Genomic DNA, 23,734 nt, shown 5'->3' on the forward strand with positions numbered 1-23,734 from the left:
ATGACTTTATTCTTTTTTGATGAACGAGAAGATTAACAACACCAATAGCAAAACTAGAACACCAATAAACTCTAAAACTAAGTCATATACAAGGGAGACAATCACTTGCCACAAAAGGGGAAAGGAACTAAAGAACATCACAAAATTCCCCATACACATCACAAAATTCTGTTTTAGATAGAATTAGCATAATAGTCATTCCCTTCAATTTTCCTTCTAAATTCCCACATGATCAAGTGAAGGATATTTTCTTCAACATAAATTCTCCCTTGATGAAATATTTCATTCTCTGCTGCCAAATGTGATATGAAACAGACCATAAGGCTAAGTGGGAATACATTGGATCTAAGGCTCTTACCTTTGGCATGTCTCTCACCCTAAGCCGTTATCTCATCCTAACAAAAGTTAGGGTGCTTCACCATGCACCAACTCATGAGAGTCCTACATGATCTCCTAGAAAAAGAGCAATCAAAAAAGAGGTGCATTTAGCATCTGCATTAAAGCCCCAATTAAGCATTCTTACTTTGGTTGACAATCTATTCAACATGACCAGCCAACCAATGAAGGCCTGCTTGGGAATTACTAGGATGACACTAACATTTAAAGGATTGTTACAATAAATTTTAATAATTTTTGTTTGTTCTTCTTTTTTAACTTTCTGTAGTATTGTGAATAGAGACACCATTTATTCATTTAAAAATAATAAAAATAAAAAGCTTTAACAATATAACATTCAAAGTTAATTATGAATTGATTAGGGTAAGGAAAAAGACATTTCATATTTCTTTCACATCACCCTCTCTTATGCCAGGGATTCTCCAAGGACTCATCTTATAGGAAGAGTAATGTACATGAAACGGATGAAAGCAACAATAAATGGTCTGAAAACAAGCTAGCTACCTGTAATGCAAGAAAAAAAAAAGGATGGCCTCAGCCATGACCTTATACACAAAGTTTGCATATATAGTTATTTACTCCATCATTTTACAGAGTCCTTTAATCTCCTCAGCGAATAGAACCTCTTAGTACGAATGAATAATGCAATGGCCAAAAGAAACCCCAGAAGAGCCAAGGATGCCATGATTAAAAGAGATAACGTAAAGCAATGAGTGCCAAAGCACGAGTGATCATCACCACCTGCCTCCTTATCGTAAATATAGCCTATAAGTTTGACAGAGAAAATATAAAATCCAACAGGAGATGCTAGGGTAATAGCGCCGAAAATAGTACCCATATGCCTAACACCAAATATATCCGAAGTAATTGTGGGAATTAATGACCACAGAGAACCATCACAAATGCCTATTAGGATAGAACCCACATATAATATTCTAGGAAATCCAGAAACAATAACGATGAGGCCAATAATCATTGTTGCTAGAGTAATAGCCATCAACAATGGTCTTGCCCAGCCTCTTGTGTGTAGTAAATAATCTGATAAATAACCAGCTCCAACACGGCCAAGACAATCCCATATACTCCATAAAGAGACCAAATTATTCACCTCCACACTAGTGTAATTGAGAGATTGTCCCATTTGGCTCAAGTTGTTTATCACAGCCATTGTAGAGCCCATTCCACATATCACCGCAATAAACAACAACCAAAAGTTCACAGTGCACATGGCTTGCAAAAGATTCATGCCTTCTTCATCAAACAGAATTTTGTCATCTAGAGCAACACTAGGCAGTTCATGGTATGCCATATCCTCGGGTACAGAAGAGTCAGAGGAGGATCGCAGTAACTCAGGGTGTCCTCTTAATGGATTACTGTCAAAGGAAAGCGTTTCTGGAACTCTCTTGGAGTCCTCATTCTGGGCTCTGATTGCAATTCCAAGAGGTGATGCGAGTAGAAGCAAAAGTAGTATAAAGATGACTCTGTCTGACCATAATGGTAAAGTGAAGATATTTTCCAAAATTATTATAATCATGAGATAACCAGCAATGATCAGAGCAACAGCAAAGAAACCATTCAAGTGCCTCTTGTCATCACCTGTGTTTGTTCTATAAATTTTTACCAAGAGCATAAGCACAAGGGAGATGAGTGTAGGCAACAGAGCAAGCATTAGAAGGAATTTACTCGGCTCGCCCTCGTAGAATGTGTTATATGCACGGATTAGTATTGCTCCACTAATCCCAGAAAATCCCTGGGAAAGAAAGTAATATCACAGGCATAGCATATATACATAGCTCAAGCAAGAGGGTTTATATATATATATATATATATATATATTAAAAAGCCATACTTATTTTTGTTCTTAAAAGAAGTCATATTTATGCCTTGTTTAAGCAATCATATTATTAAGTTGCTAATGAGTATAATAGTATATATTATTGACAAGAATCATTTTTATTTTTTACCTTTATGCTTCAATCAATAAATATATTGGAAATTTCTTAATTACAGTATACTAGCCGTGTAAACTTATATCATAAATACCCAAAATATATACAATGTTGTTCTTATGTGCAACAAAAAAAAAAAAATGTATAATATTATACACGTGTTAATAATAAAATTTTACATCGATAGTTTCAGTATAAACCACTCTCTCTGTATATAATGTTATTGATGTTATGTAAATCATATTTATTGCGACTCAAATTTATTGTTCATATGTTTACTCAATTTATATATGCATTTTATAAAAATATCATATATGAAATGTACCTTCATTATGCCCACAATGGTCCCACTATAATCAGGGAAGTTTTGCACACCTGAAACTGTATTGGCTGTGTTAAAGAACGGCATAGATTGACTTGACAAGTACATGAAGAGACACATCAAAGGCACCGGAGGCCGTTTGATTAATCCCACGACAGAAGCCCACGTTAGAAAATAGCCCAAGAAATTCTGGGTTGCTCCGGCTAGGAGAACCACCCATGGCCCACCGAAACCAGAGTGATTACTACCGTTTGTTACGGCGGAGTAGAGGAGCCCAGCTAGGACACCACCGATTGATCCAATGTCTCTGAAAACGGCCATAGTTTCGAGCGTTGATTGGTCGTAGCCTTGGCTTGATTTCAGAACAGAGGAGTAGACGCTGAAGGTGTAAACACCGCAGCTACACTGAATCCACATGCTTGCCACCGTCGCCATCCATTTGTTACTCAGTACCCTCTCCATCATCCCTGCAACTTTTTTCTATGGTTTTTTCTTGCCTTTAACTCTAAGGCTATTATTAATTGTGTTTTTTTTCTTTTAAGATAGGATAGAATTCAACTTACTGATGATTATATTCTATTATCAAAGGGAATTCAACTTCAGATACTAATGCTGTAATGTTTTAAAAAGTTTTGAAAGACTAGTAACGACTATTTCTAAAAGATAAAAATACAATTTACTCCTCTAAAATGCTTTTCCTTTTTTATATTTTTTGAAGAAGATAATTACCTTTTGAAAAGCTAGATAGTGAAAGGCAAGTAATAATAGAAGACAGTACCCAAAGAATATCGAAGCACCTACCTTAAAGATGCCCACAATGGTCCTACTTGATTTGAGGAAAGTTTTGGACCGTAACCAAATTGGCTGTGGCAAAGAAAACAATAGCATGGTTAGACTAGAATATAAACCAACACATCAACGCCATCGGTTGTCGTTGGTTCGACCCCACCACACAAGTCCACATCATAAATTACCCAAAGAAATTCTGGATCGCGCCTGACACGGGTATTATCCATGGCCCACCACCCCAGTAGCGGTTATTATTCACTGTTACGGCGGAGTAGAGGAGCCCAGCTAGGACCCCGGCAATGCTTGACTGGTGCAATAGGACCTAACCTATTTGCTAATTACTAAACAAGCCCAACTTGTGGGGTTGAGCGGAAGTACTATGAAGGTTTAGCCAGACAACAATGGCTAGAATTTTTGCGTAATATAAGAGTAAAGACTTATGATTTTGCATGCCTTTATTAGAGTGATGCTTGAGTATTTATAGGGTTTCCTCAAAAATTGGACTTAAATTAATTATTTAATTACTTTTTTAATAAATTATTGTAATTTACATAATATGCCTAAAAACAATTAAAATAAAGTGATAAGATAAACTTATATATACATTTTTATTTTTTTTTAGAAACAAACACACATATACAAGGGTGAGAGAAAGAGATTCCAACACAAAAGCACACCACAACTCCACTCAAATGCACACCAAAACTTATATATACATGGTGAGTCGAGTTGGACCATATGAGTTAAAACTATCAACCCACTCCCAATTCAACTTTAATACACAAAACAAAAATTCTAATGCAACTCACCAACCCATAAAAACCAACTTGTAATATTGGGTTAATTAAGTTGTTTTGTCAAGACAATAGGTTGGATGCACACACACCTGTTTATGGCCTACAAAGAGACAATGACTTACACATAAATGAGGTATTATTGGGTACACATGAGTTAAAAACTATCAACCCAAACCCAATTCAACTCAAGACTCAACAAAATTTCAACCTACGAAAACCAACTAGAGACATTGGGTTGGGTTGCTTTGTCGGCCTTCAAGGTGATAGGTTAGATGCACATGCCTATTTTATGGTCCACAAAGACACAATGACTCATGCATAAAAGAAGGATTGTTGGGTATACACATGAAAATAAAAATTTCACGCAAAAAAAGTAAAGAAATTGAAGAATTAATATAACATAATTGCCCAAATCCACATGCTTAAGGTTTTGGGTTACATGATGTACCTTATATGTATCATATTAACTTCTCATTGAAGTCTTCCCACAATATTTTGTCCAAATAGTTTCAAAAAAATATTTTGTCCAAATGGGTCATACATAGTTTGAATTCCAATATAGGGTGTTATGAGTTAGATTTATTATTTAAGAGATAAAAATTAATATTATAATAGGAAAAATCACATAAAAAATAACAAGAATGCTGAAATCAACTGAGACCTTAGGAAAAAAAAAAAAAAATCAAACCAAACCAAACCAAAACAAAACACACACGCCCCTTCCCTTCAACCATATAAGTATCCAGATAACATGCTAAGGAGCAAAAACGATGAATGCCTAAGATATTAGCTTTTCTCTGTACACAAATTTGATATATTTCTTCTCATTATCTTAAATAATGCTTTAATCTTCTAATCACAACCAACTGATAGAACTGCCTGGTACGAAAGAACAATGCAATAGCAGCAAGACACCCCAAGAGAGCCAGAAAGGCCATGATTAGAAAAGATAGCGGAAAGCAGTGAGTACCAAAGCAGGAATGATCTTCACCAACAACTTACGTGTCATAAATGTACCCAATAACTCTCACAGAGAAAATATAAGATCCAACCGGACCTGCTAAACCAATAGCATTGAAAATCGTACCCGAGTGCCTAACGCCAAATATCTCTGAAGTAATCGTGGGCGTTAGTGACCACAGTGAACCATAACAAAGACTCACTAGGATCGAAACTATGTATAAAATTCCAGGCAAATTGGAAGCAAAAACAATGAGGCTAGTAGTCATTGCTGCTAGAGAAATAGCCATCAACAATGGCCTTGTCCAACTTCTGGTGTGTAGCAATAATCTGATAAATACCCAACTCCAATACGCCCAACAAAATTACATATACTCCATAAAGTCACCAAATTATTCACCTCCACAGCAGTGTAATTGAGAGATTTCCCTATTTGGCTGAGGTTATTTACTACAGCTACCCCAAAGCCCATTCCACATACCATGGCTATAAACAACAACCAGAATTTTATGGTACGCAAGGCTTGCAAAAGATTCATGCCCTGATCTTCATAAGGCAGAATTTTGTCATCTAAAGCATCATGAGCTTGACCTTCTCCATCAGGCAGTTCGTGATATTCTAGACTATCCTTAGCTTGGTTCTCCTTTGAATGATTACTTTCACTAGAAAACATTTGTGAAAATCTCATGGAGTCCTCCCTCTGGGCTTTGATTGCAATTCCAAGTGGTGATGCAAGTAGAAGCAACATAAAGATAAACGTAATAATGTGCGCCCATAATGGCAAACTAAAAATATTTTCCAAAATTAGTATGATCATGAGATAACCAGCAATGATCAGAGCAACTATAGGGAAACCATTCAATCGCTTCACATCATCAACTGTATTTGCTTCATAGATTCTCACAAAAGACATAAGCACAATAGAGACGAATGTAGGCAATAGAGCAAGCATGAGAATGAAAGTGCTCGGCTTTCCCTTGCAGAATATGCTGTACGCTTGGACCATAATTGCTCCACTTATACCGAGAAAGCCCTTTCATCCAAAATTTTGATGTAATTGGCCGTGAGTGTACAGAAAAAAAAAATAGTAAGTATTTGTAAAAATAATAAACAATCATTCACAATTTATCGTACTAAAATTGTAATAAAAATTGTGCTTCTAAAGCAATTCATATTTAAATTAATGAAAATTACTTACTTGGGTGCTCTATATTATATTTTTCAATTAAGATAAAACTCTTGGTATTTATGAATAAATGCAACCAGTATGGGCATTTACACTAGGCTCTACACATACATCTATATCCGTCTCAATACTACATCACTATTACAATTAAATACCATTTCCTTTCTACATGTTTGTTCATTCAAATTTGTAATCCCAAAATCCACAACCAAATACAATATATATATAAAAAAAAATTATTTAGTATTTTTGATGATCGAGCAATAACTTAATAGAGGTATTGAGTTACTATTTATTTGTTAAATTTTCACGTGCTAGTTTGTTGAGCTTGATGAACTATCATTTTAATTAAAAAAAAATTGAAATGTTAATTTATATGCTAATGCTGTTATGTTTTAAAAGTTTTGAACACTAGTAAGCACTATTTCTAGCTAAGAGACAAAAATACAATTTACCCTTCTAAATAGCTTTTCATTATTATTATTATTATTATTATTATTATTATTATTATTATTATTATTATTATTATTTTGTTGTGTAAGGAGATAATAACTTTTTAAAAGAGAAATATTAATGCCACAAAAAGTTTCACAACTTTTACCATATCTTGTCATGTGGCGAATTATGAATAATAGAAAAAATTTAGTGACCTCTAAATTTAGAGCCGAAGAAAAACATTGGAGATCGCCCTCTGTAGAGTTAGTAAAAATTAACTTCAATGGTGCGGTGTTTGTGAATGAAAATAAGTCTGGGATTGGCGTGGTTATAAGGAACGAGGGAGGCTTGGTTCTGGCATCCTGTGCGAAGAAAATTCCAGTGATATACAGTGGGTGTGAGATAGAAACCATGGCAGCAGCTGCTGCTCTTTCTTTCGCTTCAGATATCGGCATTAAACAAGCTATCCTAGAGGGTGACTCATTAGCAGTGATAAAAGCCTTAACGGAGGACGCTGGCAGTTTATCTCCTTTTGGTTTGTTGTTAGATGATGTCAAGTCTTTAGCTAATAGTTTTGAGGAATTATCTTACTCTAACACTAGGAGAGAAGATAATCAAGTAGCACATGGTCTGGTTAAACATGCAAAAAGCATTCCAAATTTTATAGTGTGGATAGAAGATGTCCCACTACAATTACTTTTAGTTGTACAAGCCGATTTGATAAGCGTTCATTAATAAAATTTCAATTTTCCCCCTCCAAAAAAAATTTAGTGGGTTCATAAAGTCCACATCTCTACGGCTCATAATTTCCCACGTAACCAGCTATTAGGAAACTTGTGAAACTAACATTCTTCTTTTAAAAGCTAGATAGTGAAAGGCAAGTAATAATAATAGAAGGGAGTGGCCAAAGAACATTGAAGCACCTACCTTTAAGATGCCCACAATGGTCCCACTGGATTGAGGGAAGTTTCGGACTCCGGTAACCAAATTGGCTGTGGCAAAGAAAACCGCAGCATGGTTAGGCAAGAATATAAACAAACACATCAACGCCACCGGTGTCCGTTGGATCAATCCCACCACAGAAGCCCACATCATAAAATACCCAAAGAAATTCTGGATCGCACCGGCCACATGTACCACCCATGGCCCACCACGACTCCAGATGCGAGGGTTATTATCGACTGTTACTGCTGAGTAGAGAAGCCCAGCTAAGTCCCTGAGTTGCTGCCAAAGTCCTTGAAGAATGCCAAGGTGTCAAGCGTTGATTGGTCGTAACCTTGGCTTGATTTCAGAACTGAGGAGTAGATGCTGAAAGTGTCTGCGCCACAGCTACACAGAACCCATATGCTTGCCACCGTGGCTATCCATTTGCTGCTGCTAATTCTAAGCCTCCACATGTTTTTTCTTGTCTTAAAAAAAAAAAGTCTTTCCTATGTTTTTGAATTCTCGTTCTCGGAGAGTAGCTCTTATTATATTATACTATTGCACGCGCGCATGAGCTTGTGTTTGAGTGTTTCACTCGTTTAATACAACAACCCTGATCGTGTTTCACCATTTTTGGCTTTAATAAAAGTCATGATTAGATTCTTCGAAAAACAACAGGAGCCTGGGCCCTGGAGTCCTCGATGGAAGATGTTTTGAATATCGTAAACAATTTAATAATTTAGCGTTTGTACAGCAATTAGTTTGGTTTTGTGATTTTATTTTTTAGGATCCCATGGTACTGTTTATGAACCATCAATCCTATGAAAAACGCAGCAACCATTTACTACTACAATGTTTTGTGTAAAGAAATTTAATATTAGAAACTAAAAGAAATTGTTATAACTAGTTTATTTGTGGGAAAATGAATTCTTAGAGAGGAAGTGACAGTTGAGTTGAGTACTCAAATGGGAAGAAAATCCGAGGATGCTTGACTGGTGCAAGACCTAACTTATTTAATGATTACTACACAAAGCCCAACTTGTGGGGTTGATCGGATGTACTAAGAAGGTTTAGTCATACGACAATGGCTAGATTTTTTTGCGTAATATAAGAGTGAAGGCTTATGATTTTGTATACCTTTATTAGAATGATGCTTGAGTATCTATAGGGTTTCCTTTGAGGGCAAAATGATAATTTTACCATTCTTTGAATCCGAATGTTAGGTTAATCAAAATTTTGAGTCTGTAGAACTAATCAAATGTAATACTACAATTAATGCAATTGAGAGTAGGGATCCTTGCATCAAACTAATCCTTTAATGGCCGGCGCCAGTAATTTTCGAATTAGGAGCTCTCGAGGAAGACTTACTCAGCCAACCATGGAAAAAAGGTAGTTAGGTCATCTACATCTCCTTCTTGACGGGTTGTTAGTTAGCATAGGCTGTCTCCAATTACCAATATGTGAGGTTGGAGGGGAGTGTTATAGGTTCAATTTCTCAGTGTACGAACATGCCTCTTTAGATTTGGGCTTGACCATGTTTGGAGTTAATGGGCTCCCCCTGCATTCTCAAGTTAGGGGTCCAAGCGTATCTCTTCCTCCTCCTGATTCATTATAGTGATAATCTCAATTAGTGCTAGCGTTTTACTTGGACCAAGTTATCATGATTGCTTCCTTAAAGAGACTTGTCAAGGGTTGTTAATTTCTCTATTAACAAGCTTTGAACATATACTTACAAATTACACTATCTAACTTTTCTCAAAGTCAATTCAATCTTGTAACATCTGATTTATTCATTTTAATCTCATAACTTTTACTTCTATTCAATACGGTTTTTTGGTCTAATTCTGTCATATTGTGTTGTTATGTGTCCTAAATACAATGTTACTTTAGGTCACTAGATGGCAACTCCTTTAATGGAAGCATACAGAAAGAATACACAAAAAAACGAATGAAATTTATATGAAAATGATAACATTTTAATAATTTTAGAGGTGCTAATGGTTTTATGTATTAAAAAATTGATTATCGATTCAAGAGGTCAAGAACTAATGTACATATAGGAACAATTGAATGGTGGACTCAATGGATTTGAAGGACATGCTATCAATCCAGAGGTCTCATGCTCCATTCACCACATCATCGGTTCATGAGATGTTTCAAGATATCTAGTTAATAAAAAGTAAAAAAATCTTATCAAACTTAGAAAGCAAGTTCCTTGTATAAAAAAATGTTGATGTACACCCTTTATTATTATTATTATTATTATTATTATTTGAAAAATGATGTGGCTTCGTTATGCCCATGATGGTCCCACCAAATTGAGGGAAGTTGTGCGCAACAATAATTACATTGGCTATAGTTAAGTAAAGAAAGTCACAGAATGAGTTAACAAGAACAGGAAGAAACACATCAACGGCACCAAAGGCCGTTGGAATAATTCCACCGCACAAGCCCATATCACCTCAATAAGGTTTGGATCGCCCCCACCAAGTGGACTACTCTCTCTCTCTCTCTCTCGTGTTATTCTTTGATATGTCGACAGTTAGAATCAAGTTTAAGGAATAGTCAAGTATGAAACTCATGCCAATGGATGACCAATTGGCTAGCTAGTACGGTGCTCTTCTTTTTAAACAATAAAGTGATGTAATTAATAAGTGAAATTAAGTGGTGATGTAATTATGAAAAAATTGTACCTCGTATCCGATATATATATCATCTCTCTTACAGCAAGTAAACCCACTGATATGCAAGACTTACTTGCTGTGAGAGAGATGTTATATATACTCGATATAAGGTATACTTTCTCATAATTATGACCCAAAGCATTCAGTAACAACATTGAGAACATTAAGATTAGTTGCAAAATATTTTAAAAGAATTGGAGTTTGCTTTGTGGTGACTTATATTAGTGTCGATTTAGATCTGCATGTAAATCATGTCAAAATAAGTGAAAAATGACATGAGTTTACCTCAAGAAGTGCTAGCAAAATAATATTAATGCAATTAGAAACATTCAGATCAAAAGCAGTGTGCTTGACAAAATTAAAATAACATGCTTAATAAAATCTTAATTTTTCATCCAGCAAAGCTAGGATAATATTTTAGTGAAGTGAAAGTAAAGTTTCTAATAAAGCTAGGACAATGGCATCTAGCAATGGTGATCAAATGTATTCAATGAAATCCAAATAAATGTGTCCTGCATGGCTAAGTTGGCAATATCCAAATGGTTCAATAAACTTAAATGAATATGTCCAGTAAAAGTAAGAAAATGTCCATCATTGCTAAGCAAGCATTTTCAGCCATTTTCAGCCAGCAATAGTAACAAGATTAGAATATTTCTTATAGTCTAGTGAAAAGTGTCAGTAATGTCAAGTAAAAGGATTAACACAGTGATTAAAAAAAAGGATTAACACAATAGAGTAAACATCTACTGCACAGTAAGATAAACTTCAACTGTGAAATTATCAAATTACATAAACATGATGATTATCAAAGAAAATATATATAATAAACTAAATTTAAATGAATAAGAGGAGAGGAGAGGGATTAGAGAGGGGGAGAACAAAATGTTGACAGTGCACGCCAATAATAAATGAATTCCCTTCCATTTTTATCCGGTATGAGACACGTGCTTTTTTTTTTTTTTTCCTTTAAATACAATCATACATCTAAATAAATATTCAAGCAAATTGAAAAATTCAATGGAAGGGGGTCATATCCCATTTGTCACTTTGCATATAATGTACGTATTTATGAGCGCCATTAATTGAATTTGTGGCAAAGTTATAACTTTTTTAATAATAGTCCAAACTTATACTATTCTTAAGAAAAAAATAAATAATAAAAAGTCCTCAAAGATTTTTAAAATCATAAATTTAAGTAGGTAGTTGATGATCATGATAGTGACAATCTTTATTATTGGTGGCATTTTTCTTGGACCAAAGTTATCAACTTATAATCATATTGGTGTCCTCAAAGAGTCTTGCCAACTTGCCACTGATTCTTTCTTTATTACAAAAAAAATGTTAACATATAATATCTGAATATCATATAGAACTCTTATCTAATACATCAATACGGACATGAATCATTATAAATAAACAAATAAAAAATGCTTGATGAATTCCAACCCTTGAGACTTTGATATTTTTGAAAAATTATGGATCAAATCTTAATTAAAAGTCCACCAACCAAGTTTTCTTCTTTATGACCAGAGTTGTAAATAAATAAAAAGTGCTTGATGAATTCCAACCCTTGAGACCTTGATATTTTTGAAAAATTATGGATCAAATTTTAAATAAAAGTCCACCCACGAAATTTGCTTCTTTATGACCAGAGTTGGCATATGCTTCCCCCTTTCTCTCACTGGGAGCTGAATTTGGCATTTATTTTGTTTGAAATGAAGATAATTCATTTCATAGTTAAAAGTTATTTCTTAAATAATATGACGCTGAATGCTCTTTGAAATTTTTAATATTTAATTTGAATCGTCAAATGTTTCAACCTTAAATCCTTTATACTATATGTTAGACATAGTGACAATGTAAAGTATCAATGACACTACCTTGAATCCTTGATGGCAGATGGCTTGATGGAGAGAAGACTTCAATTTCCAAAGCCTCAAGAAATGTAATTCAACCTTACCATAAAGCAGGAAACTCCTCCAGTTTTGTTGGAACAGATTCTGTTGCCCTAAACTATGATATGCCCTGGTATGTTATAAAGGAACATAAATTCTGAACCTCATAGAAAGTGATACTCGTGTGTTTTCTAAGAAATGAAAGGTATATTTAGTTATTAAAATATTAAGATAGTATCAAAGATCAGAGATCAAAACCTTTTTTTTTTTTTTTCAAACTTGGGTTGAAGGATTTCTGGATACAGGGAGGGTTTCCTATTGGGTAGCCCTATCTTTAGAGAGAGAAATTTTTTGTTACTTTATTAAGCATTTCAAACATCAATAGTTACCTACAAATGCACTCCTTTTTAAATCAGAGTATTTATAAGATTTCCTTGTAAGCTGTTCCTCTTTTTAATTAAATTTTCTAGGTATCCTAGATAGTAGATGCTGAGAGTTTCAAGTGTTTTTCTTTTCCCCTTTTGGTCTGAAATATTAAAATAGGCTGATAATCAAAGAGTTAATAGTTCTATAACATGAGAAATTTAATGGTTGATACAGCCAAAGATTGAACTTCCATGAATCCGTATGCATATGTTGCAATTTTAGACTAACTTCTTGTCTGACACGATTTTCTATAGAATTTCGGAGATTGTTGGTATTTTTTATGTTGAGAGCTTACTTTATGTCAAAAAAAATTATAATAAAAGAAAAGAATAGCTTTGTCATAAACCATCATTTAGTCATTTCAAAAAGGCGAAAAACACATTTTAGTGCCTACATTTTCAGACGATTTCCATTTTAGTCCCTAAATTTTATTTTTACTGTTTTTAGTCCCTATCCTGAAAAACAATTTTTATTTTGGTCTCTGCTGTTACCGACGTAACGGAAATTACACAGCTAGCAAACGGCATGCACTATTGGCCTGACGTGGCCATTAAAATAATAATAAAAAATGCCTCAGCATTTAAATTAAAAAAATTAATTTATTAATTTTAACTAAATAAAAAAAATTAAAAAACAGAATTTAAAACTAAAAATTATATGAATTAAGATCTAAGTATGTCTTGAACAAGAATAACAAGAACACAAGCTCAAATCCAAGAACACAAACCCAGAAATTTAAAATAAAAAAATAAAAATAAAAAAAAAAAAACCCATCAAAGCATTAGTTCAAACCCACTCTGATCTCCGCCGATCCAAACCCACGCACACATCATAGCACATACCCAGTTTCGGTCACGCCCAGATCAACCTAGAAACCCACCGATCCAAACCCACGCACACATCACAGCACACACCCAGCTCCGATCACGCTCAGATCAACCCAGAAATCCACCACCCAACAAATACCAAATCAGAACAATCACTTACCCAAACCACAACTTACTGATTTGTTTTCCGTTTCACTCAATGTAGATATCTCACAATCCACACTGATCTAAGCTCCATGCCGATTTGAGAGTGAGGACCGTTTGGTTCTCCACAAAATAAATAAATAAATAAATAAATTAAAAAAAAAAATCTAAGCTCCGATCTGAGAATGAGGAAAGATAGAGAGACTGAGATCTACGGATTCGACGATCCAAACCCAGAAATTGATGCGTTAGCTATGGGTTCAAAAGGGTTTTTCAGTTTGGGTTTTTCTTTTACGCTAATGATTGTTTTTTCAATAGTGTTAGGGAAGATGGTTTTTGGGGACTAACGTTTTTGAGAGATGAGTTTTCGGGGAAGGAGAGTTTTTTTATTATCCGGTTCTAGTTTTAGTTAATAGAAGAAGTGTCAGGTGGATAAATAGTGAAAAATACCTTCTTCTTTTTTTTGTTTGCTTTTTTAATTTCTGGGTTTGTGTTCTTAGATTTGAGTTTGTATTCTTGTTGTTCTTATTCAAGACACACTTAGATCTCAATTCATATGATTTTTAGTTTTTAATTCTGTTTTTAATTTTTTTTTATTTAGTTAAAATTAATAAATTAATTTTTTAATTTAAATGCTGACGTGGCATTTTTTATTATTATTTTAATGGTCACGTCAGGCCAATAGTGCACGCCGTTTGCCAGCTATGCAATTTCTGTTTTTGATGTAACGGTAGAGACCAAAATAAAAAGCGTTTTTCAGGATAGGGACTAAAAACGGTAAAAATAAAATTTAGGGACTAGAATGAAAATCGCCTGAAAATGTAGAGACTAAAATGTGCTTTTCGCCTTTCAAAAAATAAACCATCATTTAGTAGGTATAGGAATTTGACCACTTTCACACTGAGCACGATTCCAAAAATGATGATGATTAATTGAAACTATTAATAATAAATATCAGTAAGGCTCTTTCCTAAATTATCCTTTTCCTTTAAAAAAACAGAGATATCATTTACCCAATTACAAATAAACAATCATATAACACCCAGAACTAATCACAAAAGTTATAGCCTTAGCTAATATTACCTTTACACAAAACTTCTCATATTTACTGGTCATCATTTTAAAGAATGCCTTAACCTTCTTGGGTTACCTAGTGTACCTTATATGTCATATTAACTTCTAAATTGAAATCTCTTCAAGATGTTATGTCCAAATCCCTCTTACAATCAACTGATTCAACATCCTGTATAAAATAATTATTCCAATTGTCACGATTAATTGTGACCAACATGCTTGATTGGAAAAAGTTTGAATAGTTTTCATTTCAATATAGGGTTCTATGAATTGGATTTGTTATTTGAGCGATAAAAGTTTATATAATTATAGGAAAAATCACATAAAAATAACAAGTTATAACTATCCAGATAATAATATCTAATGAGTGAAAAAGATAATTGCCCGAGTTATTAGGGCCTGTTTGTTACCATTGTTTAAACAACAGTTTTCAGTACTTCAATCTTCTAATCACAACCAATTGATAGAATCGCCTAGTACGAAAGAACAATGCAATAGCAGCAAGGCACCCCAAGAGAGCTAGGGATGCCATGATTAGAAAAGACAGCGTAAAGCAGTGAGTACCAAAGCAGGAATGATCTTCACCAGTTGCTTGCATGTCATAAATGTACCCAACAACTCTCACAGAGAAAATGTAGGATCCAATAGGACATGCTAAACCAATAGCATTGAAAATAGTACCCATATGCCTAACACCAAATATCTCTGAAGTGATCGTGGGCATTAGTGACCACAATGAACCATAACAAATGCCCACTAGGATCGAACCTATGTATAATATTCCAGGCAAACCAGAAGCAAAAACAATGTGGCCAGTAGTCATTGCTGCTAGAGAAATAGACATCAACAATGGCCTTGTCCAGCCTCTTGTGTGTAGTAAATAATCAGATAAATACCCAACTCCAATACGCCCAACAAAATTCCATATACTCCATAAACTGACCAAATTATCAACCTCCTCAGCAGTGTAATTGAGAGATCTCCCTATTTGGCTGAAGTTATTTATCACAGCTAGCCCCGAGCCCATTCCACATACCATGGCCAAAAACAACAAGAAGAAGTTAATGGTACGCAAGGCTTGCAAAAGATTCATGCTCTCTTCATAAGGAAGAATCTTGTCATCTAAAGCAGCATTAACAACTTGACCTTCTCCATCGGGTAATTCATGATATGCTAGAGTGTCCTTGGCTGGGTTCTCCTTTGAATGATTACTTTCACTAGAAAACATTTGCGAAAGTCTCTTGGAGTCCTCCATCTGGGCTTTGATTGCAATTCCAAGTGGTGATGCAAGTAGAAGCAACATAAATATAAACATAATAATGTGTGCCCATAATGGCAAACTAAAAATATTTTTCAATACTAGTGTAATCATGAGATAACCAGCAATAATCAGAGCAACAATAGGGAAACCATTCAATTGCTTCACGTCATCAACTATGTTTGCTTCATATATTCTCACAAAAAACATAAGAATAATAGAGACGAACGTAGGCAATAGAGCAAGCATTAAAATGAAATTGCTCGGCTTGCCCTCGCAGAATATGTTGTACACTTGGACCATGATTGCTCCACTTATACCGAGAAAGCCCTGGCAAAGAAAGATAGTATGAAAAATTATTGTATATTCTGAGAGTATATTCTCTTCCTCTCACGTAAGGTGGCTAGAGATATGCAATAACAACCCATATAGTACAACGAATGAGAAATCTCTAAACATAACTTTTGTACTGCAACTCTACATCATCAAAGTTGTAACAAAAATAGTCATAGAAGAATTCATAATGAGTTAATGAAATCACACCACTAAAACTTAGATACAATTAGGTGATGTATATTAGATTTTTCAATTAAGATAAAACTTAGGTACACTATTTTAAGTGTAGTATATTAGATTTCTCCATTAAATTTAATTTTTTTTAAAGAGAAAGCTATTTGTATTTTATTGATAATCTAGTCACACGCTCATACAAAGCATGGAATTGTTACAATTTTTTGTGTTGACATTTATTATTATTATTATTTTTGTTTAGTAAAAAGTTTGATACATCTTGCAACCACACAATTGAGTCATTAACTTAAAGAGCTTGCTTCATGCGGCTTTATTTTTTCATATTAACTATTTTGAGTGCTTGTATGAAAGTATATATCGTTCTTGTTAGAAAATTGTGAGGACAATAAAATTATTTATAATAGAATTTATGATGTGGTATGTTAAATAACTTATACATTTCAAGATGAGCTTCACATGTTAATAGAAAAAAAAATTTCATGCGCTCAAGTGAATTATTTAAAAGCTTAAGAAAACCATAGTTACATTAATCTCCTAATTTCTATATAACTTAGAAATTGGTCTTCAAATTCAAATTATATCATGTCAAAATACTAAAATTGTGTAATTCACTCAAAAACTAAAATACTAACATCACCTAGGGGGGAAAAGAACATAAAGAAAGATAATACCATAAATCATTAAATTAAACAACTAAAAATAATAATATTACTTTTTGTCATCTATGTTTTTTTAATAAATTTGGATTTAGAATAGGTACTCTCTACCCATACCTATCATTTCTCACTCTTAAGTAAATGCATTGAAACGAACTAAAGTGGACCAAATTAGAATGAAGTAGACCAAATGGACCGCATTGGACTGAATGAGATCAAAATGACCGAACTGGACCAAATTAGATCAAATTGAACAAAAATGGACCAAAATAGACTAAATTGAACCGAGTTGGACCAAATTGACAAAACTTGACTGAAGTGGATCGAATTATCGGCCACATCACCATTTTTGTTATTGATTTGATCTTCTAATTGGTTGATAATATTAAATATATTAACTAATTGACTTTACACATTCATATATTTAATATTATTTTAGAGGAACAAATAAAATAAAATGGTAACATGGTCGATGATGTAATTCAATAGGAATGTGACAATATTAAAAGTTACGCTTCGATTTTTAGATATTCATAGATGTGACCTAGTCTTAATATTCATATCAAGCCATAGTTTTAAAAACCGGACCAGCTAGTTCAACCGGGATCTAGACCTTAATCCGGTCCAATTATTAGTTAAAACTGGAAATGAAAGAAAAAGCAGACAAATAGTGCAAACCACCCATTCAACCAGCATAACAGGAAACCGGTGCAGTTAAACCGGTTTTAGCATTTCTTCATAAATACTTTAGTAGTTGTGTTTTTTAACCCCAAAAAATAAATAAAAATAAAAAAAAATAAAAAGAGAGATCTTGTTTCAGATTTAAGAACAGAGATTTTGATTTTGAAAATGCTCTCTCAAGTATGAAGTGGTGAAGCCTAAGACACCCATAGTGACCCAAAAACATCAGATTTACTTTACTTACCTTTTGCTAAAAAAAAAAAAAAAGATTTATTATATTTGCGTTGAGGAAGAACCAAAGAAGCCCAAAGATAAGCAGATTTGTAATGATCTGTATGCTCAGTTAAGGCTTTTTTTTGTTGCTCTTGCCTCTTGCACATGAACATATGAGAGAGAGAGAGAGAGAGAGAGAGATGAAAAGCAAAAAGTGAAATGGGAAAATTATATTTACAGAACTATTGTTGAACCAATTGTGTGAATGTATGGATTTCAAAATGTGTGGTAGTTGGGATATTAACGTGTAGAATGTGTGAAGGGAAAAAAATATCAAGTGGGCAATGATATTGCTACCTGTAGGGGTAAAGTCCCCAGATCACACAATGGGCCTTGGGCCCTATATAGAATTCGACCACGTCCGAGGAGAAGGTGTGGGCACCAAAAGGGCTCCCGACCCAATTCTTATGGACCCAAAATTGTTGAAAGGACAGTTCGAGGAAGAATATCTCCTCGGACGTACCAAATATGACTCAAACATGCACTCTGCCAGCAATAAAGACTCGCTCCAACGAGTATTAGTAGCAGGGATGAGTCCCACAAGCCTGTGAGAGGGAAGAAAGTGTAGAATGTCGATGGAGAGACTACAGCTGCCATATTAAATGCATGGCAGCTACTTTTTTGGCCGCATTAATGTGAAGAGGACTTGCGAACAATGTTATCTTGGCTACTACAACTCATAGAAAGATGGGGGAGATATCCGATGGGACGGGCACTCAAATGAAGGTCCAGATGATCAACAAGTGTAAGGTTCTGATGACTTCCAGGGGCAATACAAGAGAGGGGAGTCCCCATGAAGAAGAGGACGAGAAAAAGGAGGAACTTAGAACAGAAGAAGAAGAAAAAAACCATAACCTTTGATCAAAGATAGAGATACATCACATACGTCTCCTCGGACCGTATATCTAATGGACGTGAATGAGATTTTCTTATTTTCGATTGTTGTATGGCCCAAAGTTAACTAGCATGCACTTCGTTAGGGCCTAGTTCTGTAACCCACTCTCTACAAATTCATTGTCTAGGGCTCCTTGGGCCAGAACCCCATAACTGTTGGGCCTGGACCCCGAACTGTGACCCTACACTACCCATTAGTACACTTAGTAGAATGTGTAGAGAAAAAAATATATATATATCAAATGGGCAATGATATTGCTACCCATTTTTTAGTGTACTTACTTTTTGTTATTTGAAAGGTTAAAAAATAATTAAAATGTTTTATAGTTGGCTTGTGGGTGGTGGGTGCTTGTATATGTTGTTTTGTTTTTGTTTTGGTTGAATTGTGGTAGGTTAAAGTTTAATGATTTACTATTATTTAATTTTTTTAGTTAAAATGACCAGTTTTAAAATTATTTATTTATTTATTTTTATAATTATTAAATAAATTATTTATGCCATCACTAATTTGACCATCGGTCAAACTCCAGTTCGACCAGAAAATCGATAATCAATTCCTTTTTAGGTTCTTTCAACGTACCAATTTTTAAAATCATGTATCAGGCTCCACGCACTTTTCACTAAATAAATGAACCCAAAATAATAAAATAAAACTTTTTATAGTTTATTCATCTATTTTTTATATACACCTTAATCGACCTCAATATTACATTAATATTTTGATTAACATTAATTATTTCCTTTTTATTTCTTTATTCATTCACATTTGATATCCCAAAGCACTCAAACATATACCCTTGAATCATACCCTTTTAAAAGCTGGATAGTGAAAGGCTTTGTAATAGTACATTCACACGTGAACTGCCTTTAAAGGCTAAAATATTTGATGTACCTACCTTCATGACGCCCACAATGGTCCCCCCGGATTGCGGGAAGTTTTGGACTCCGGTGACCACATTAGCTGTGGTAAAGAAAGCCGAAGCATGAGTTGACAAGAATATAAACAAACCCATCACCGCCACCGGCGGCCGTTTGATCAGCCCCACCACCGCAGCCCACATCATAAAAAACCCCAAGAAGTTCTGAATCGCACCAGCCAAGTGCACCACCCATGGCCCACCAAAACCACCCCAGTAGTTATTATGTAACGGCGGAGTAGAGCAGCCCAGCTAGAACCCCGGCGTTGCCACCAGTGTCCTTGAACACAGCCACGGTGTCCAGCGTTGATTGGTCGTAGCCTTGGCTTGATTTCAGAACCGAGGAGTAGATGCTGAAAGTGTCTACGCCACAGCTACACTGAATCCATAAGCTTGCCACCGTGGCAATCCATTTGCTGCTAGTAAAACTAGTTCTAGTTCTAAGCTTATCCATTTTTTTTTTTTTTCCCAATGTTTTTGGATTCTCGGAGAGTGAGTACTAGGTCTTATATTATGTTGTCAGTGCGCGTGTGTCACACCCACATGAATTTTCAAGTGAACTATGTTAATGGGAAGAGAAGTAACCTCAAACGTCTCATTAATTATCAAAAGTACACAGTAAGCCCACCTGCTGATTTTTCAGTGGTTGGCATTCTCGCGTGTCTTTTAGTTTAAGACGATATCTAGAGCTAGAATTAGGCTTCATTTGGTTGTCGGAAATATTATTAATAATTTGCGGGTCCAACTTTATGCTGTCACTGCATTTATATAAAGTAGAGCAATGCGACTTCTGTGACACTAGAATTATCTTATAAAATTTGTAGATATTTATTAACTCTATTATTTGTTTTTCTTCTTGAGTTTAGAAAGCTTTTGTCTTATTAAAAAAAAAAAAAACCGTGACCTTGCCACGCAGATATCCACAACAAACAGGCCATGATTGCACAGAGAGAGAGAGAGAGAGAGAGAGAGAGAGAGAGAGAGAGAGAGAGAGAGAGAGAGAGAGAGAGAATAAATTAATTAAAAATTATACAATACAGTACCATCATATATTTGGGATGGTATTAGCATAATTGTAAATTTTTTTGAGTTTACAAGTTCGAGTAATGGGTGGTTTTTGAGGCTTTGATACTAAACATACCGACATATGACATTTGCAAGATCCAATGTGAATGCTCTAACAGGTTGTAAATTCTTTTAGTAAATTAGTTTGTATTTTTAGCATTATTCTTAAAGTAATATTGTTTATTAAAAACAAAACAAAAAATAATTAGGATTTTGTTAACGTGTGCTCTAAGGACACACAATAATTAATTATTTTTAAAAAAAAATTCTCAAGAATTGAAAAAGTATTGATAACTTTTTCAATTCTCGAGAAAATATTTTAAGAAATTGATGGCTTAATGTGTGCACACATTAATCGCACTCAATTAATTATAGTTAGTTCACTGTGGGGCAAGAAATTTTTAGAGAGGAAGTCCCAGTTAAGTTCTCAATTGGGAAGAACCTCCCTAGGGTACTTGACTATTGGAGTAGGACCTACAACTAGAACAAAAGCCTGCTTGATTGGAGGTGCGGTACATGTTAAGTCGAATAAAAATGAATAGGAAGAATTTTTGCAGAATAAATAATTGGAAGTGCTGTAATTGTGATTTTACCTTCATCTAAATTTGGACGTTAGGTTAATCAACCCCATGCCTTTTTAGGGAACCTGAGATGGGACAATTGAAGGACAACATTAACACCTCTCTAAGTCTACCCGTTTTCCTTTCCAAGTCACTGAGCTAATCAAATCTTTGAACTAGACCTACTCCAGTCGACGATGGAGAAACGTTGTCAGGTCCTTTAAATGTTCATCTTAAACGATTGTTCATCAACACAATCGAGCTATAAAAGGTTGGAGTGAAGTGTTATTGGTATTAAATCCACCAACTCAATAAAATTGACCCAATCCGATACCTCAAGTTGGTGGGTTGGTGGGTTGAGTTGAGTTAGAATTTTATTTTGAGCCAGGTTTGAGTTAATAGTTTTTTCAACTTATCTGGCCGAACTCGACCCACTATGTATATAATTTTATTTTATTATCCTTATTTTAATTTTGTTAGTTTAATTGGTTTTAGTATTTTAAGGATTAGCTTTTATGAATTTGGAAATTTGGGATATTGTTTAAGCATATATGATATTGTTTAATTTTGTTAGTTTAATTGATTTACAAATAAAGCCCAATTTTTTACAAGGTATAAAACATATATGCACAATCCACCAACGCAAAGGGTTGGGTTGGGAATTTCTCAACTCGACAAGGTTGGGTTGAGTTAAAAAAAAAACCCTCCAATCCAATTCATGCACACCCTTAGTTGTAGGTTCAGTTTCTTAATAAACATGCATTTCTAACTTGGGTTTGTAAGTGGGCTTCCATACAATATTCTCGAGTTGGGTCCAACTTAGGTTGTTTAGAAGCATTTTTTTTTTTTAAATAGTTTACTGGATTTGAAAAAAAAAAAAACGATGGATCCCATTATTTTTTGAATGGGAAACTTTGAATCATAGAGTGAAACAATTCAATTCAAACTTCTTACTGTCTTTTGTTTTTTTGCTACAATCTGAATATGTTCTACTACATTTTTTATTATATCTTATAAGTTTATTAATAAATATTAATATATTTATTAATAAATATTAGTATATTGCACAATACTGCATGCATATCTTACAGTATGATACATAATATTAAGAATAAAGTATTTGCAATCTTCTCTAGCCCATTAAGATTATTCACATGTATTATTCAAACAAAAAAAAAAAAAAAAACATTAAAAAGTTCTGAGTAACTTCACAGATGGTCTCTTACTATATTAATGCACACTCTGGTTCCACCACCAAATTGAGAGAACTTGTGCATGCCATTTACTACATTTGCTGTAAAGAAAGTCAGAGAATGAACCCACTAGAACACGAAGAAATATAATCAACAGCACCGGACACGAAGAAATATAATCAACAGCACCGGAGGCCGTTGGATTAATCTCACTGCACTGGCCATATCAGAAAAATGTTTAAAAAGCATAAACTTTAGCATTTTCCCCAGAAATTAGTAAGCCCGCCGACTTTTTTTTTAAAGATTATTTTATATAACATATTTGCTACTATAGTATTGCATTAGGTGAATATTTATTTCTCCAATAGCCAATTCATTTGTCCCTTTGTATATAATGTGTTATGTTTCTTGTAGGAAAAGAAGGCAAAATGAACAAGTTTGATTCAACAATACAAACCCTAAAAAATTAGCAAGGACAAAAATAAATAGATATAGTTAGAAAGATCTCACAAACTATAGAATCATGCAAAATGCGTTGTCTTTAAAGGTTGATTCATGTCACCTAGAATAGAATTCAGTGTAAATGGCTCTCTTAACCAAACAACCCCCCAAGATTAAATTATAGTGATTTCTTCAAGTTAATCACACAAGTAAGAAAAACTAAGAACAACCTTAATTTGCTTTTCCTTAAAACTAAAAATTGATACTGAAATTTTCAGTGAAAATTAGTAGAAAAAACATAACAAAACAGAGGGGAAGAGGCGGCTTTGTAGTTGAAAAAAATTGAAGAGAATAAAGAGGGGAATAGAGGGTTTTATAAACCAACTAATGTGAGGGCTTATGGGCTGCAACGGTCACTGTGCATGTCAACGAGTAGCACATTAAATGCCCCAACGAG

At 34.2% G+C, this 23,734-nt stretch overlaps 2 protein-coding genes and 2 pseudogenes across 2 annotated transcripts; 1 reads left to right on the forward strand and 3 right to left on the reverse strand.

The window, feature by feature from the left end:
- Positions 1 to 979: 979 nt before the first annotated feature.
- LOC115964380 (protein NUCLEAR FUSION DEFECTIVE 4-like) lies at positions 980 to 3,132 on the reverse strand. Its single transcript, XM_031083706.1, has 2 exons — positions 2,671 to 3,132; positions 980 to 2,146 (listed from the first exon to the last, which is right to left on the reverse strand). Exons 1-2 carry the CDS (start codon positions 3,130 to 3,132, stop codon positions 980 to 982), a joined length of 1,629 nt encoding a protein of 542 aa, XP_030939566.1.
- A 1,891-nt stretch (positions 3,133 to 5,023) lies between these two features.
- On the reverse strand, positions 5,024 to 6,488 carry LOC115964381 (annotated as a pseudogene).
- A 535-nt stretch (positions 6,489 to 7,023) lies between these two features.
- Positions 7,024 to 7,569, forward strand: LOC115964382. The gene has a single exon (XM_031083707.1). The coding sequence runs from the start codon at positions 7,024 to 7,026 to the stop codon at positions 7,567 to 7,569; it is 546 nt and encodes a 181-aa protein (XP_030939567.1).
- A 7,666-nt stretch (positions 7,570 to 15,235) lies between these two features.
- LOC115965821 lies at positions 15,236 to 20,476 on the reverse strand (annotated as a pseudogene).
- Positions 20,477 to 23,734: the final 3,258 nt, after the last annotated feature.

This window comes from Quercus lobata, chromosome 10 (assembly GCF_001633185.2).
Source record: "Quercus lobata isolate SW786 chromosome 10, ValleyOak3.0 Primary Assembly, whole genome shotgun sequence".
Lineage (NCBI taxonomy): Eukaryota > Viridiplantae > Streptophyta > Magnoliopsida > Fagales > Fagaceae > Quercus > Quercus lobata.

Excerpts from the sequence above, each read along its gene's own strand:
- LOC115964382 (XM_031083707.1), top strand. The coding sequence starts at position 7,024 with ATGAATAATAGAAAAAATTTAGTGACCTCTAAATTTAGAGCCGAAGAA.
- LOC115964380 (XM_031083706.1), bottom strand. The coding sequence starts at position 3,132 with ATGATGGAGAGGGTACTGAGTAACAAATGGATGGCGACGGTGGCAAGC. Across the intron at positions 2,147-2,670 it reads CCATTGTGGGCATAATGAAG|GGATTTTCTGGGATTAGTGG; the intron begins GTACATTTCATA and ends TTTCTTTCCCAG.